Genomic DNA, 14,701 nt, shown 5'->3' with positions numbered 1-14,701 from the left:
CGAGAAAATTTAGATTTACTTGCTGTACATATGTGCATTTTTAAGACGTTTCAAGGCCAACAGTATAACGGCTGATTGGACAGTCATGTTAATTTTTCTGAGTTTTACCAACATAGCCTGACAACATCTCATGACATGACAACATGACCGCAGTTCACTGTTGTTCAACTGAAGCTACATGACGTCACCAAAGTGTGGACTCCGAGAAATTCCACAAATCCGGAGTGTGCCATTTGGGACAGGGCCGAATTTTAGTTTATTGCCTGGTTATAGTGTTTAAGCAATCGAGAAAAACTGTAATATAAAGTGCGACCAAAAATTTTAAGAAGCAAAAATTAATATTTTAATATTTATTACATTTATTGACATGATAGATCATGCTGATGTTTCTCTGCACTTCTAAACCACAAGCCTTTTCTCACCTTTTCATGCCGCATTGAAACACAATGTCTATATAAAACAAAAGTGTGGGGGTGCATTCACACTTCACTTTGTGTTCCAGTGACATCATATACTTTGTCTCTAAATAAAGCCTGCCTACACCTGTGAATTTGCAGGGTTACAGGCTGAAAGGTTATTTCTGCATCTTTCGTTTTTGCAAATTGCCATAATACTTGAAATCCACAATACTTGACTTTGATAGTCCATTATTAATAGAATACTATGGAAATTGGTGCACTTTTGCTAATGCTCGGTAAGTATTTTCTATTTCTATTATTTTGTTTATTAAAATAAATATTATTTTAAAATTAACCATAAGTGTTTTATCCAGAGCATCAACATAAGTGATTTATCTTAACAACCCAGTTTTATTTTTATTTTTTAAATGTGTACAACACAACAACATTTTTGTTGACATTCACCATCTGACAAAAAAAAAAAAAAAAAAAAAAGTCTATAAACAAAGCTATTTGAAATATAAATATGTAGGGCAGTTATTGTCTTTTTTCGGTAAAATGGCAATAGAGCGTGTGACCTTAACCACTTGTGCTACACTCTCAAAAATATTTCTAAAATATTTCAAAAATTCTTTATTGGAATTGATGGCTCCATCAATGTAAACTTTCAATTCCACATAAAAGGTTTATGGTTCGAAAATGTTCTTCACTCTTTGTTCACAATGGTTCACTGTAATGTTCACTGAAAGGTTTTTTGGGGAGCCAAAAATGCTTCTGTTCCATGGCATCACTGTTAAAAAAAAAAGAAAAGAGAAATAAATCATCCAAAAGTTTAAGTGTAAATCAAGGAAAACCATGTGAGTAAAATGCATGTTGGCTTTGTGCTTCATACGCTATATGCTTTGTTTCTTGACTGTATTATCTCCCTCATTGTCTCTAAAACCATTTTGAGAGGATGGGCTCCCCATGCTGGTTCTTACTACTCAGTTCTTACCAAACTTTCTTTTTATGACTTATCTAGGATGTATTTCTTTGTCCCACTTACCTGAAGGCAAATTGGGAGTAATAAAGAGGTCATACAATACATTTTAAATATACCTTTTTTTTCCCTCCATTCTGAGGTCCACTTATAATGCTGATCAAGGTTTTTGCACCCCAAATCATAATTTAGTTTTGTCTAAATATTCCACACTGTAAAAAAAGTAATACGCTATATCTATTACATAAAATTTTGGCAACGGATTACAAGCAATTTTATTATTTAAATTCAACAAATAGAATTGAGTTAGAGTTAAAATCAAATGAATTACTGAAATGTCAACCATTTAAAATGAGTAAAACAAAACTTATGTCAGTGAGTTTTTTTTGTAATGGTGTTTGCTAATTGTGCACATTTTAAATGATTGACTTTAAGTAACTAATTTGATTAATTCTAAACTTAATGATTACAAGTGATATTATTAATTAAATTCAACATATAATCTGTTGCTACAATTTTGAGTAGATAGTGCACTGTAAAAAGTAATATGCTCTGTCTCTAACCCTTAAAGGTGCCCTAGAATTAAAATGTTATTTAACTATGCCAAGATAAATTCCAAGAGTTCAGTACATGGAAATGACATACAGCGAGTCTCAAACGCCGTTGTTTCCTCCTTCTTATATAAATCTCATCTCACCTCCGACGAACAGGCGAATCTCAACATAACACTGACTGTTACGTAACAGTCGGGGTGTACGCCCCCAATATTTGCATATGCCAGATCATGTTCAAGCTTTAGACAAGGGCAGGACGTCTGGATGTGCACAGCTGAATCATCAGACTAGGTAAGCAAGCAAGGACAACAGCGAAAAATGGCAGATGGAGCAATAATAACTGACATGATCCATGATATTATGATATTTTTAGTGATATTTGTAAACTGTCTATCTAAATGTTTTGTTAGCATGTTGCTAATGTACTGTTATATGTGGTTAAAATTACCATCATTTCTTACTGTATTCACGGAGACAAGAGCCGTCGTTATTTTCATTATTAAACACTTGCAGTCTGTATAATTCATAAACACAACTTCATTCTTTATAAATCTCTCCAACAGTGTAGCATTAGCCATTAGCAACGGAGCATAGCCTCAAACTCATTCAGAATCAAATGTAAACATCCAAATAAATACAATACTCACATAATCCAATGTATGCATGCAGCATGCATGACGAACACTTTGTAAAGATCCATTTTGAGGGTTATATTAGCTGTGTGAACTTTATGCTGTTAAAGGCAAGCGGGAGCTCAATGGGTGGGGAGCGTGAGAATTTAAAGGGGCCGCAGCCTAAATCGGCTCATATTTAATGATGCCCCAAAATAGGCAGTTAAAAAAATTTATTAAAAAAATCTATGGGGTATTTTGAGCTGAAACTTCACAGACACATTCAGGAGACACCTTAGACTTATATTTAAGTCTTTTAAAAAGACGTTCTATGGCACCTTTAAAATCAAATGGGCCAACTTTGATACTGTACTTTATAGACTTTGTAATGCAAATGTTTTCTTGAAGTGTTAAATGTACAGTGGCATGAAAAAGTATGTGAACCCCTTGCAGAATCTGAAAATGAGAATTATTTTAATAAAATAAGAGAATAAAAAAAATGCATTTTTTTTGTTTAGTACTGTCCTGAGTAAGATATTTTACATAAAAGATGTTTGCATACATAAAAGATATGTTACATATTACCACGCTTGTTTGTACAGCTTATTTTTAACCACTTCCCTTTTTTCTGTGCTTCTAATATGTAAAGCTGCTTTGAAACAATTACCAATTGTAAAAGCGCTATATAAATAAATTTGACAAGACAATAGCTGAATTCATAAGTATGTGAACCAGTGATTCTCAATACTGTGTGTGGTTACCTTATGATCCACGACTGTTTTTTGTTTTGTGATGGTTGTTCATGAGTCTCTTGTTTGTCCTGAGCAGTTAAACTGAGCTCTGTTCTTCAGAAAATTCCTCCAGGTCCTGCAGATTCATGATTTTGCAGATTTTCAAGCATTTTTGCATATTTGAACCCTTTCCAGCAGTGAGATTCATCTTTTCACACTGAGGACAATTGAGGGACTCAAACTCAACTATTAAAAAAGGTTCAAACAGTCACTGATGCTCCAGAAGGATGTTTCCTTCTGGAGCATCAGTGAATGTTTGAACCTTTTTTAATAGTTGAGTTTGAGTCCCTCAATTCCCTCGATGCATTAAGAGCCGAGGGGTGAAAACCTTTGAATTCAAATATCAAGGTAAATTGTTCTTAATTTTTCTGCCGGGAAACATGCAAGTATCTTCTATTGGTTCTGAAGGGTAGTACTAAATGAAAAACAATGGTATTTAAACAAAATAAGAAAAATTGTGACATCTTCATCCTGTTCAAAAGTTTTCACACCCCGACTCTTAATGCATTGTGTTTCCTTCTGGAGCATCAGTGAATGTTTGAACCTTTTTTAATAGTTGTGTTTGAGTCCCTCAGTTGTCCTCAGTATGAAAACACATATCTCATAATCCTACAATCACTGCTGGAAAGGGTTCAAAAATGCAAAAATGCTTGAAAAGGAGCTGGAGGATTTTTCTGAAGAACAGAGCTCAGTTTAACTGCTCAGGACAAACAAGAGACTCATGACCAACCATCACATAACAACAACAACAAAAAAAACAGTTGTAGATCATCAGGTAACCACACACAGTATTGAGAATCAGTGGTTCACATACTTGAATGGGGTTATTTTAATAAATCCAGCTATTGTTTTGTCTTGTGAACTAAATGTAAACATTTCAGGACAGTACTAAACAAAAAATAACATGCATTTTATTAAAATAATTCTCATTTTCACAGATTCTACAAGGGGTTCACATACTTTTTCATGCCACTGTATTTGATCTCAGTAATTCTGTCATGACAACTCTCTGAGTGTTTGGTATGGTAATGGATATGACAATGTAGATATATTTGGTCTTGGTGGAATAGATCGGCTATGCTGCTGCTACTTAATTGCTGCTGCTGCTGCAGAGCAAGTATGGGACTTGCTACTGCCAATACATACATGACCCGCTGCTGTGAGCAAGTAAGACATGCTGCTGCTGTACAATATAGCTTACATAAATAACCCCCCAACAGAGCAGGTGACATGATATTGGACAATACAAGCCCAGAGATGTCAGAGATCCCCCATCAATGCAGAAGGCAAGATGATTCACCCTAACCCTCCAGCAGATCTACCGCCAAAACATATGTACTGCTGCTGCTCTGAAGAGCCATAGGAACAGTGTGTATGCCATCTATGTGTGCCTGGCCCATTTTTGCCACAACAAGTAATTCTGGGCTGTAAGGCTTGGCTCTAGTGGCCTATTAGACTATGTGTGCCTGGGCTACCATGCCGAATGGCTTAAATGGCTTAGCTCTAGTGGCCTATGTCTATGTGTGTCTGAGCCAAAAGGCTCAAACATACCAATTAGAATGCACATTATGTGTGGCTTTAACAAATGGTAAAATGTTGCAGGCTAATAGAGATAAAAAAAACCTGAGCCACCTGAGCAAACAATAGTATAATGATGTAGCATCGTTTGATCGTTTGTCATTGTAACCCTTTATACTCCTAAAAAGTAAACTCATTCGGATGAACGGAAAATTAATGAGCATGACTCCAACATGCATCAGCTGACCAGCCCGAACACGTAGGTACATGAAACATCAGCCTTGAAGAGTTGTTAAAGTTGTACAAAATACTTGCTGTAGCTTCGTTAGAATGCGATACAAAAGTGAAAACTGTTTCCATTTAAAGTTCAGCAAGCTTGTCTCTGTATCATTATACACATGCATATGCGCTAGCTGCTAAAATGCTTAGTAATTCTCTCTAAGCATTAAACAGACTGTTGATATGACATAGAATTGATAAAGCAGACTACGCAAAAATGCACAGTGATATAGCGTAAAACCCATGTACTTATCTTAGATGATTTCTGAAGCACGCTGCGCTACTAAGCAATGCTAACTCATGTATTTAAAGATTAAGCACGCAAGCTCATATACAGCAGGAACCAATCATCTGTGACCTATAGATAATGATGTGATAATTAGCAGGTGTGTTAAAGGACCTATTAGTCTGCACCATCTAGAGTTTCATGCCAGAACTTTGTATTTCAACAGTTCTAAAATGAGCTGGTCACTGGTCTCTTTTTAGCTGAAAAAGACTACTTCAAGCAATGTTATATTAATATTAATAAACCGCTGTAAACCAACATTTAATTAAAGAACTCTGATAAACTGAGCATATTAAAACAGTCAAACCTTGAAGAAATATGATCAATTATTTTGTTATTTTTTGAAACAGATACAAAAACAAGTTAACTATCAAATAGAACTAATTCATGTCAAAAGCATATGGGCTGATGATGCTTAACATTGTAATTTTCGTTTATAGGCAATGTATTAAATGTTTAAAGGTATCCTCATTTCCTGTCCTTGCTTCTTTTCCTAACGTCTTAGCTCCACCCCATTGGGATGCGAACGATACACCTATGTGTCCTCGCTCATGACTCCTCAGCTTCCTCACTCCTCATTCATGTGCTGGAAATGAGGAAATAAGGAAACATCAATTTGAGTAATGAGAAGCACCCTGTGTAACTTTTGACCCTCTAGTGATTTACAACAAACTCTTATAGAGAGCTACTTATTTATCTGTTCAATAAAATACCTGTTGAGAAATAAAAACTCTGAATCTGAAAGAACTGAATCTCTCAGTTCTTGCATCTCCGAAAAGCCAAGCCAATGTTGACTCTCGTTTTATTACGAGCTCTGTCACATTCTCTTTTTGCCAGCAGACTTTCCTCTCCTCTGTTTTTTTTTTATTTTTATTTTTTTTAAATGGGTGATTCCCTGGAGGTTCAAGATTAAAGGGTTAGTTTAGTCAGAACTGATGGACATAAAAAAAATAAAAATAAAAAAAAAAGACAGTCTACCTTTAACAATTTTGAATGACCTATTTGCCTAGGTTTGTCTAGTTAATGGTCCTGTGGAGTGACAAATTATTTTTAAAATGTAGAATCCACATAGCCTCTCAATTTAAGCGTTCATAAAGATGCATGTATAATAATTATAAATTGTCAAAATACTAAAATAGTTCAAGATAGAGTAGCATGCCACACCACAGGATGTCACTAACACATGAATGTGCTTTGTGCTGTATTAATGGAAATGCCTCATGTCTGCATGGGTTTCTCCCACTTTTAGTGCTGATGTCACCCACTCTGTCTGGATACACTCAAGGTGATAATTTATGCCATTTTTATCTAAAATATTCTTGTACACTTCATTTGCATACATAAATATAGACTATTACTATTACTAAGGAGAATTTTAATAATTTTTTTTGTATGTTACACATATTGCATATTATTTATACACTAAAAAATATTTCAGTCTGTCTACTTCAAAATGTCATGTTTAATTCAATGTTACTTATTATATTGTATTATTTGTGAATTTACCAGCCATTTCTGATTGAAAATTTACTTCAGTGTAATATTGTAATTATTTTCACAGTGTGTAACATGCTCTAGATATAATTACACAATAATTGCAGATTAATTAAATATAAGTTATTTCTTAGTATCACTCACTTTCTTGTTTATGATTTTATTAATGCATGCTATCTAATAACATTTAATTAAAATTGTTACTTGCAACAGGTTCTCATCTCAAGACTTAAAGGTGCAGTAAGTGACTTCTGAGAAATGCTGTTGAAAATGTAAATCAACATCTAAACAAACAATTTTGTGAATATTTGCAAGATATCTGAAAGAAAAAAAAGAAAAAGAAAAGTGGATTGGACCCACCGAAACACTCTTGTAGCCAAGCAGCAGTAGTGAATATGCTCATGATGGGGTAGTAGAGAGAGAGGGAGCAAGCAGAACATTTAGAAAGACTGTAGAAAGAGAGGTGGCTGAGATATTACCAATGAGGAAAAGCTAAAGAAATATAATTGGAAAAAGAATGGTTATGTTCAGACAACAGTTAGGACCCATATTAATATTGGAAAAGCTTTCCTGCGCTGGAGAGACGTTAGAGAGCAGGAAGGCCTGGATGCTGAGGTTGCTTTGTTTCTGCTCAAAATGTAACATTGTTTTTTTGCAGTTTCACAGAACCAAGAAATGCTGTTGTAGTTGCTGAATCACAGCTGATTCATCCTTAATTGTGTGAGCCACTTGTTAGTGGTTACCTGTGTTGCACTGCATATTCATTATTTTGGGGCAGAGCAATTAAGGGAAGGGTGTGTTTGTTTGGGTGTAGAGTCAAAAATCAACAGTATTTCTCAGAAATCGCTTACTGCACCTTTAAGTGTTTAAGTGTTTCACAATGTTTGTATGACAAAATTAACCTTAGTTTGATTTTTCAGCAAGACCAAAAGTTCAAGTGACTGTAATGCCTAGTGACCATGTCTTCAGCGGAGAGACAGTCACTCTCAGATGTGACATAGAGGAAGAGGTTGACTGGACATACAGTTGGTATAAAGATGGTTTGATCACCCCCTGCACAGAGAGAGTGTATGAATTCACATCTTATGAGTCTGATAGTGGTAAATACACCTGTAGAGGAGAGAAGAAACAAGACTCGCAACAATCAGAGATCAGCGACTCTGTTACACTGACTGTATCAGGTTAATATAATATTCACCTGCATTTCGCTAACATCATCGTTCAAGTACAAGTGTTTATTTCTGCATTATACACTCACAAATGTTTTTATTTTTATTTTTTTTATTCACAGATCTACCCAGAGCAACAATTATAGCAGATCCAGACAGGTCTGTGTTCATTGGAGAGACCATCTCTCTGAAGTGTTCAATAGAGTCTCATTACAGTGACTGGAGATTTCAGTGGTCTAAATACAGCAGCACATTTGATGCAGGCGAACCAGAGAAAATCACAAGCAGAGAGAATCTCACTATTGAGAAAGTTTCTATGTCTGATCAGGATAAATATCATTGTTGGGGAGATAGAGAGAACAGACCAATGAAATCCCAGCAGAGTGTAGCTTTTTCAATCAAAGTGGAAGGTGAATGCTTTATTGTCTGTAACACTCATTCACTATTCAAACAATGGAATGATATTGTGACTATGTTTGTTAAACCAATTGGCAGATGGGAGGAGTGTATAAGAAAACAGATTGAAAACAATCAAAGAACCCATCCAATTATTAATAGTGAATGAGAATCAGTGTTTTTGCATTTCCATTTGGTGCCACAAGGTGTACAGAAATTCCATGCTACACTCCTTGTGAAAAATTAGTAAGTTCCTGTATAGAATGTGCATTTGTGTACTTCAGATCTTATAAGTATATTGCTATATAACATAAAATTAATTGTATAGAATGTGAAATTGTAGTGTACTTAAAGTCTTAATTATATATATATATATATATATACACAGTATAGCCAAGAAAAAACTAAAACCTCTAAAACTTAGCTAATTGCATTTTATTTAAATGGATACCCAAAAATGAAAATTTTATGTTTATCTGCTTACCTCCAGTGCATCCAAGATGTAGGTGACTTTGTTTCTTCAGTAGAACACAAATTATGATTTTTAACTGCAACCATTGCTGTCTGTCAGTCAAATAATGGGAGTGAATGGGAACTGCGTTCAGCATTCGCTTAGTGAGGTCTGATCATGCTCTGACAACGGCAGTGATGTCTCGCGCATATACTTCAATGAGTGCTAGACATTACTTCCGCTGTCAGAGCGCGATCAGACCTCACTAAGCGAATGCTGTATGCAGTTGGACATAGTGGTGTATTAGAGGTAAAAAATGACATAAATACTGTTTAATTTCCTGCACAAACCCCGATGATTTCGTGACTTAGGACATCAATGTGTCGTCACGAGCCGCAGGGTTTAATTTGGATTTGTCTAGTCAAGTTTTTTCGACTCTTATTGTTTGAGTTCCTATTCACTCGCATTATTTGACTGACAGACGGCAGTGGTTGGAGTTAAAAATCATCATTTGTGTTCTACTGAAGAAACAAATTCACCTATATCTTGGATGCGCTGGGGGTAAGCAGATCAATTTTTAGTTTTTGGGTGAACTATCCCTTTAAGCTATGCATTTTAAAAATGCAATTAACATGCAATTAAGTGTCTTAAAATGTTAAATTTAGTTTACATTCTTTTAAAGTATATTATTTCTGTGATAAGTACTCTTTTTAAAAGTAGGCTATGCTAAAGTGTATCCAACTTCTTTTTCACAAGTTACTGTTGTTAGGAACTGATGCAGTGTGATCCAGGCAGACGAGCAATGATTATGTCAGAGATCAAATTTTAAATAAAGAATAACAAATTAAGAAACAAAATGTAAAATTATAAAGGCAAGAAATGAATCAAGTAAATATTAAAATTGTAATAGCAAATAAGTATCAAGATAAGATATATACATTCATCTTAGTCAATAGATAATAAAATCCAAAATATTGTATCTAACAGATGAAGTTTGTTAAGATCAGAGTATAGAGAAAGAAAGGCTCAAAAAGAAGTAAGATATTTGCAGAATGAATAGAGAGACAAGAAAAAAGTCTTCTGAAACTAAACAGTTTACATGCTGTGCACTGCTTACAGGAAGGAACTAGGGAAAGTACCCATTCAAATTCTTGGTACTTTTTTTGCAACCATTTGCACTCAAGACAAGATGCACCTAGCAGATCTGATTGTGATCATGTTCTTGTAATATTAGCAGATATTGCATCATCTCATGTCTGCAGAGATGAAAACAGATGCACTTTGTTATAATGGTACATCATGCAATCAAGTCTCAAGGAAAAATACACAAAGAAATCAATTTGTACAGGGAAAATCATATAACATAAGGCATAAAATGAATCTAGAATTCATAAAAAAAAAGATTAATAAGATTCATAAGGACAAAATTATAAAATAAAAGAATAAAATTTGAATAAATTCAAATATGATTTATTTTTTTTCTGCATACATCAGGAACCATTCAATGTGTCGGCTGTGGAGGGGAAAGTAACGCAAGGTCTTGAGATGCTTTTTGCATTTTTTAACTTAAGCGTCATGTTTTTAGAATGCTGTGTCATATGTGAGAGGCTGCAAAAGATGCAAGAGCAACAAAGAAAAACAATGAAAAATCATTGCAGTGTTATACAAAAACACAATTTCCTATGTGCGACACGGTTAATGTTATCTTTTCAGCATAAATCTGACATGACAAGCAGTGAAAAGGCACACATTTTGTCAATCATGTTGTTTCGATTTCTGTGGCGTTGTTCTGTGTAACTTTGGTGTGAAATCACACTGGTCCGCAATCCTGCTCTGATTGGCTGTTATTGTGTTACATCATGCTGCATCTTCACACTAAAGCTGCCCATTTCAGAGGCTGCATTAAAGCCACTTGAAGGCAAGCCTGTAATCTAAGCTTAAAAAAGTGTAACTCCTGCTAATGCCAGGTTATGCAGGGAAGGAAACAAGAGGCAGTTTTTTGTTTTGTTTTGTTTTTTTTCAATGGAGGAGAGGCTTCACTATGCTGAATAAATCACTTTTGTGAGGAAATAACTTATTTATTGAATCAAAAGCCCATCAGCTAATCTTCAACATTAATTTTGGATTGATCTATTTTTTAGTTTACACCAAAAAAATGTTGTTTTATAAGAGAAGTCACGACAGGTAGAGTACAATGGGGCTAAAGGCGTCGCAGGGCAAAAAGCACCTTTGATTTTATTTTCCTCTAAACCACTAGATGGCACAAAAACTTGCCACGGCACTTTCCTAAACATCTGTTTTTCAAAATGCACGTGTAAATTTGTCTGATCCTTGATGTGATCGCGGGCAGCAACGCAAAGTTGATTCTGAGGTAGTTTGATCTAATATTTGATTATTTTTAAAATGTTGTTGATTTAAGTAGCAAATGAGAATCCATTAAAGGATTAGTCCACTTTTAAATAAACCTTTCCTGATAATTTACTCACCCCAATGTCATCCAAAATGTTTATATCTTTCTTTCGTCAGTCGAAAAGAAATTAAGGTTTTTGATGAAAACATTCCAGGATTGGCCTCCAGACGGTTCAAGGTCAAAATTACAGTTTCAGTGCAGCTTTAAACGATACCAGACAAGGAATAAGGGTCTTATCTAGAGAAACGATCAGTCATTTTTGAAAAAAATACAACTGTTTATGCTTTATAAACACAAAATATCGCCTTTAACGTATTTCCGGTTTCCGCATTCTTCAAAACGCTTACCGACCGATCGTTTTGCTAGATAAGACCCTTATTCCTCGTCTGGTATCATTTAAGCCTATTGAAGCTGCACTGAAACTGTAATTTTGACCTCTGGAGGCCATTGAAGTCCACTATATGGAGAAAAATCCTGGAATGTTTCCATCAAAAACCTTAATTTCTTTTTCACTGAGGAAAGAAAGACATGAACATCTTGGATGACATGGGGGTGATTAAATTATCAGGAAAAGTTTATTTAAATGTAGACTAATCCTGTAAATGAATGTTTGTATTTTCAGACAAAGGTCTTCTTAATGATATTCAGTTTTGTTTGAGGTAATTCAAGCAACATTTTTTCAATAACGGAAGAATATGTAAAAGTATGGTATTTGGGGTAAAAAGCGCCCCTGCTGTTGGGGCAAAAGGCACAATAATTAACATGATAATGAATAGCTGACTGACTTTTCCATTTGTTGATATGACATGGTTAGATTCACATAGCAAATATCATATCAAATTGGGTATCCATCTTAGAGATAAAACCCATATTTATAATGAAACAATCATATTTTAAAATTAATCATATCATAAAATATAATTTGTTACTACTGTAAATCTATATTAAATAGACTATAATGTGATCTCCTTCAATGCTTTCAGAATCTTTAGCTTTTAAAATAATTGTTTATGTATTTCTAAAATCTATTTTCATATTTTATTTATAAAAATATAATCACAGGCCTATTTTAAGGGCAGTATATTTACTGAACAAAAATGAATTCTTTTATTTATCAAAATGAACAGAAAACTTCTACAAACTTTGCTAAAGTTATTCTTTTGAACAAGTATTAACCTAGTCATTATTAAAAACATTATTTTAGCTAAAGTATTTGTATGAATACTGTGTGCCTTTTATCCCATGTGTGGGGTAAAAGGCCCCCCTCACCACCTCATACATTTATAAGATTTAAACAAAATTAACCACTTTAATAGGATTACACACAAAATGTTGCATCAGTGTTTAATCCAAACATATTGTAACGAAGGGAACTGGATGTTGGAGCGGGAGATCCACGTGCAGGCTTTATTAAAATGAGCGTAGTCGTACAGGCAGAGGTCAAACACCAGCAAACAGATACAGGAGGGCAAGGGAAAAGAGTGATCCAAAACACAGGCAAAGGTCAAGACAGGCAGCAAGTGATCAAACAAAGAAACAGTCCAGGGTCAAAAACACAGGCAAGGCAGGGAACAAAGAACATGGAGACAGGTGTGAGTGTGTGATTGGTTCCTATATATATATATATATATATATATATATATATATATATATATATATATATATATATATATATATACACATATATATATTACATACATACACAACAAAAGATTATTAAAACGTAATGATTTTAAATGTAAAAGTAAAACTTTAATTTGTGCACTTTTTAAAAGAAAGTCATAAAATGCCATAAAATTGTACTCTAAGTGAATTTAAGAGGACTTTTAAATTAAAATTTTATTAATATTATATTATTCTATTATAAGCCCAGTTTTTAAAAATTATACTTTTCAGATCTGAAGTAATGTACATTCAATAGAACATCTCAGGTTTCGACAATAACCATGGCTCCCTGAGAGGGAATGAGATGCTACATCGAAGACGCTGTGGGAATGACTCTGCATGATTGCATCATGGAGCACGTGTGAAATCACTTCAATGGCATGACGGAATGTTATAGGCGAGTGATGTCATGATCAGGAAACTATAAAGCATACCCAAACCAAACAGCACTTGCTTCTGATAGACTGAAGCAAGTTGGTCATAGCTCACAGGCCTGCCGGGAGTATGGCAAAAAAACGCAGTCTCGTTCCCTCTCAGGGAACCATGGTTACAGTTGTAACCTGAGTCTCTTTTTCAAGGGAACTCATGCTGCGTTGATTCTGTGGGAACTATACCCACGCTGCCATAGTACCAAGTGCCTGTCTGTGTGAAATCGTATTGCACACACTAAAATGAAAGCACCCTGGACCCCGGAGTGAAGGCCAGATCCAGGTTATAAAACCTCACAAAAGTGTGCGGCGAGGACCAACCTGCCGGAGGGAGACTGACAACAAAGCTGTGGAAGCAGCCATACTCCTGGTCGAGTGGGCCCGGACCACCAAAGGAGAAGGCTGGCTGGTCGATTTGTACGTGATATAGCCTCAGCTATCCACTTGCTCATAGTCTGCTTAGATGCAGGGTACCTTTCTTGGGATACCTGAAACACACAAACAACTGGTCAGTCCACAGGGCAGTGCAGCTCTGTGGACGTATGCATCTAATGCCCTGATTGGGCAAAGCAGATTCAATTTCTCCTGGTCAGAACACAGTCTTAAGTGTGAGGAACATCTCAGGAACCTCTTCAATAGGCTCAAAGGGGACCATGGCAAGACCTTCCAATACTACAGCCAAATCCCAAGCCAGCACACTCGTGGGTGCTGTCACGGAGGAAATTAGTTACCAAGGGTGTCTACCAACAGATTCACTGCCACTACATACACCTTTAACCCTCTACTGCACACATGTTGATAGCACATGAAAAAAAAAAAAAATCCACAGAATTTTTTGGTTCATTTGGGAACATTTTAATGATAAAAAAAAAGTTTGCCCCCACGCTCCCCCAACCCCAAAATATGTTTACATTGCCAATGTTGTGCGACAATGGTACAGAATCATAGAGAAAAATATCAAAAAAATATTTTTAAAAAATTCAATAAATCATTAAAGGTGCTCTAAGCGATCCTGGGTGGAGTAACTTCCTGTTGACGTTTGAAGTGTTGTCAAACAAAACAGAGGCTTGCTAGACTCCCCCTCCTCTCCATGCTTCCTGAAACAGACATGAACGCGCATTTAAATAATTCTTGTCGGTTATTGGCTGGAGCATGTTTATTATGTTAAGTGGTCCAGACTGCACCAATTTGTTTTAATTGCCATTTTTGGAGCTTGTGGCGAATACAGAGACAGCGTGCACCATGTGCTCCTGTGACCATGTGTCAGAACAG

General features: G+C 35.3%; 1 protein-coding gene across 1 annotated transcript in view; it reads left to right on the top strand.

Moving 5' to 3' along the window:
* Positions 1-567: 567 nt before the first annotated feature.
* The window catches only part of LOC137030013 (Fc receptor-like protein 5), a 38,770-nt gene continuing 24,636 nt past the window's right edge, over positions 568-14,701 (top strand). The window contains exons 1-4 of the mRNA XM_067399926.1: positions 568-694; positions 6,666-6,701; positions 7,831-8,091; positions 8,202-8,489. Coding sequence (XP_067256027.1) covers positions 664-694; positions 6,666-6,701; positions 7,831-8,091; positions 8,202-8,489 — 616 coding nt within the window. The 5' untranslated portion in view covers positions 568-663. The remainder of the gene's footprint in view (positions 695-6,665; positions 6,702-7,830; positions 8,092-8,201; positions 8,490-14,701) is intronic.

Source organism: Chanodichthys erythropterus, chromosome 11, assembly GCF_024489055.1.
Source record: "Chanodichthys erythropterus isolate Z2021 chromosome 11, ASM2448905v1, whole genome shotgun sequence".
Taxonomy (NCBI): domain Eukaryota; kingdom Metazoa; phylum Chordata; class Actinopteri; order Cypriniformes; family Xenocyprididae; genus Chanodichthys; species Chanodichthys erythropterus.
Note: the sequence above shows the minus strand (reverse complement) of the source record. Positions and strands in the feature narration are given on the sequence as shown.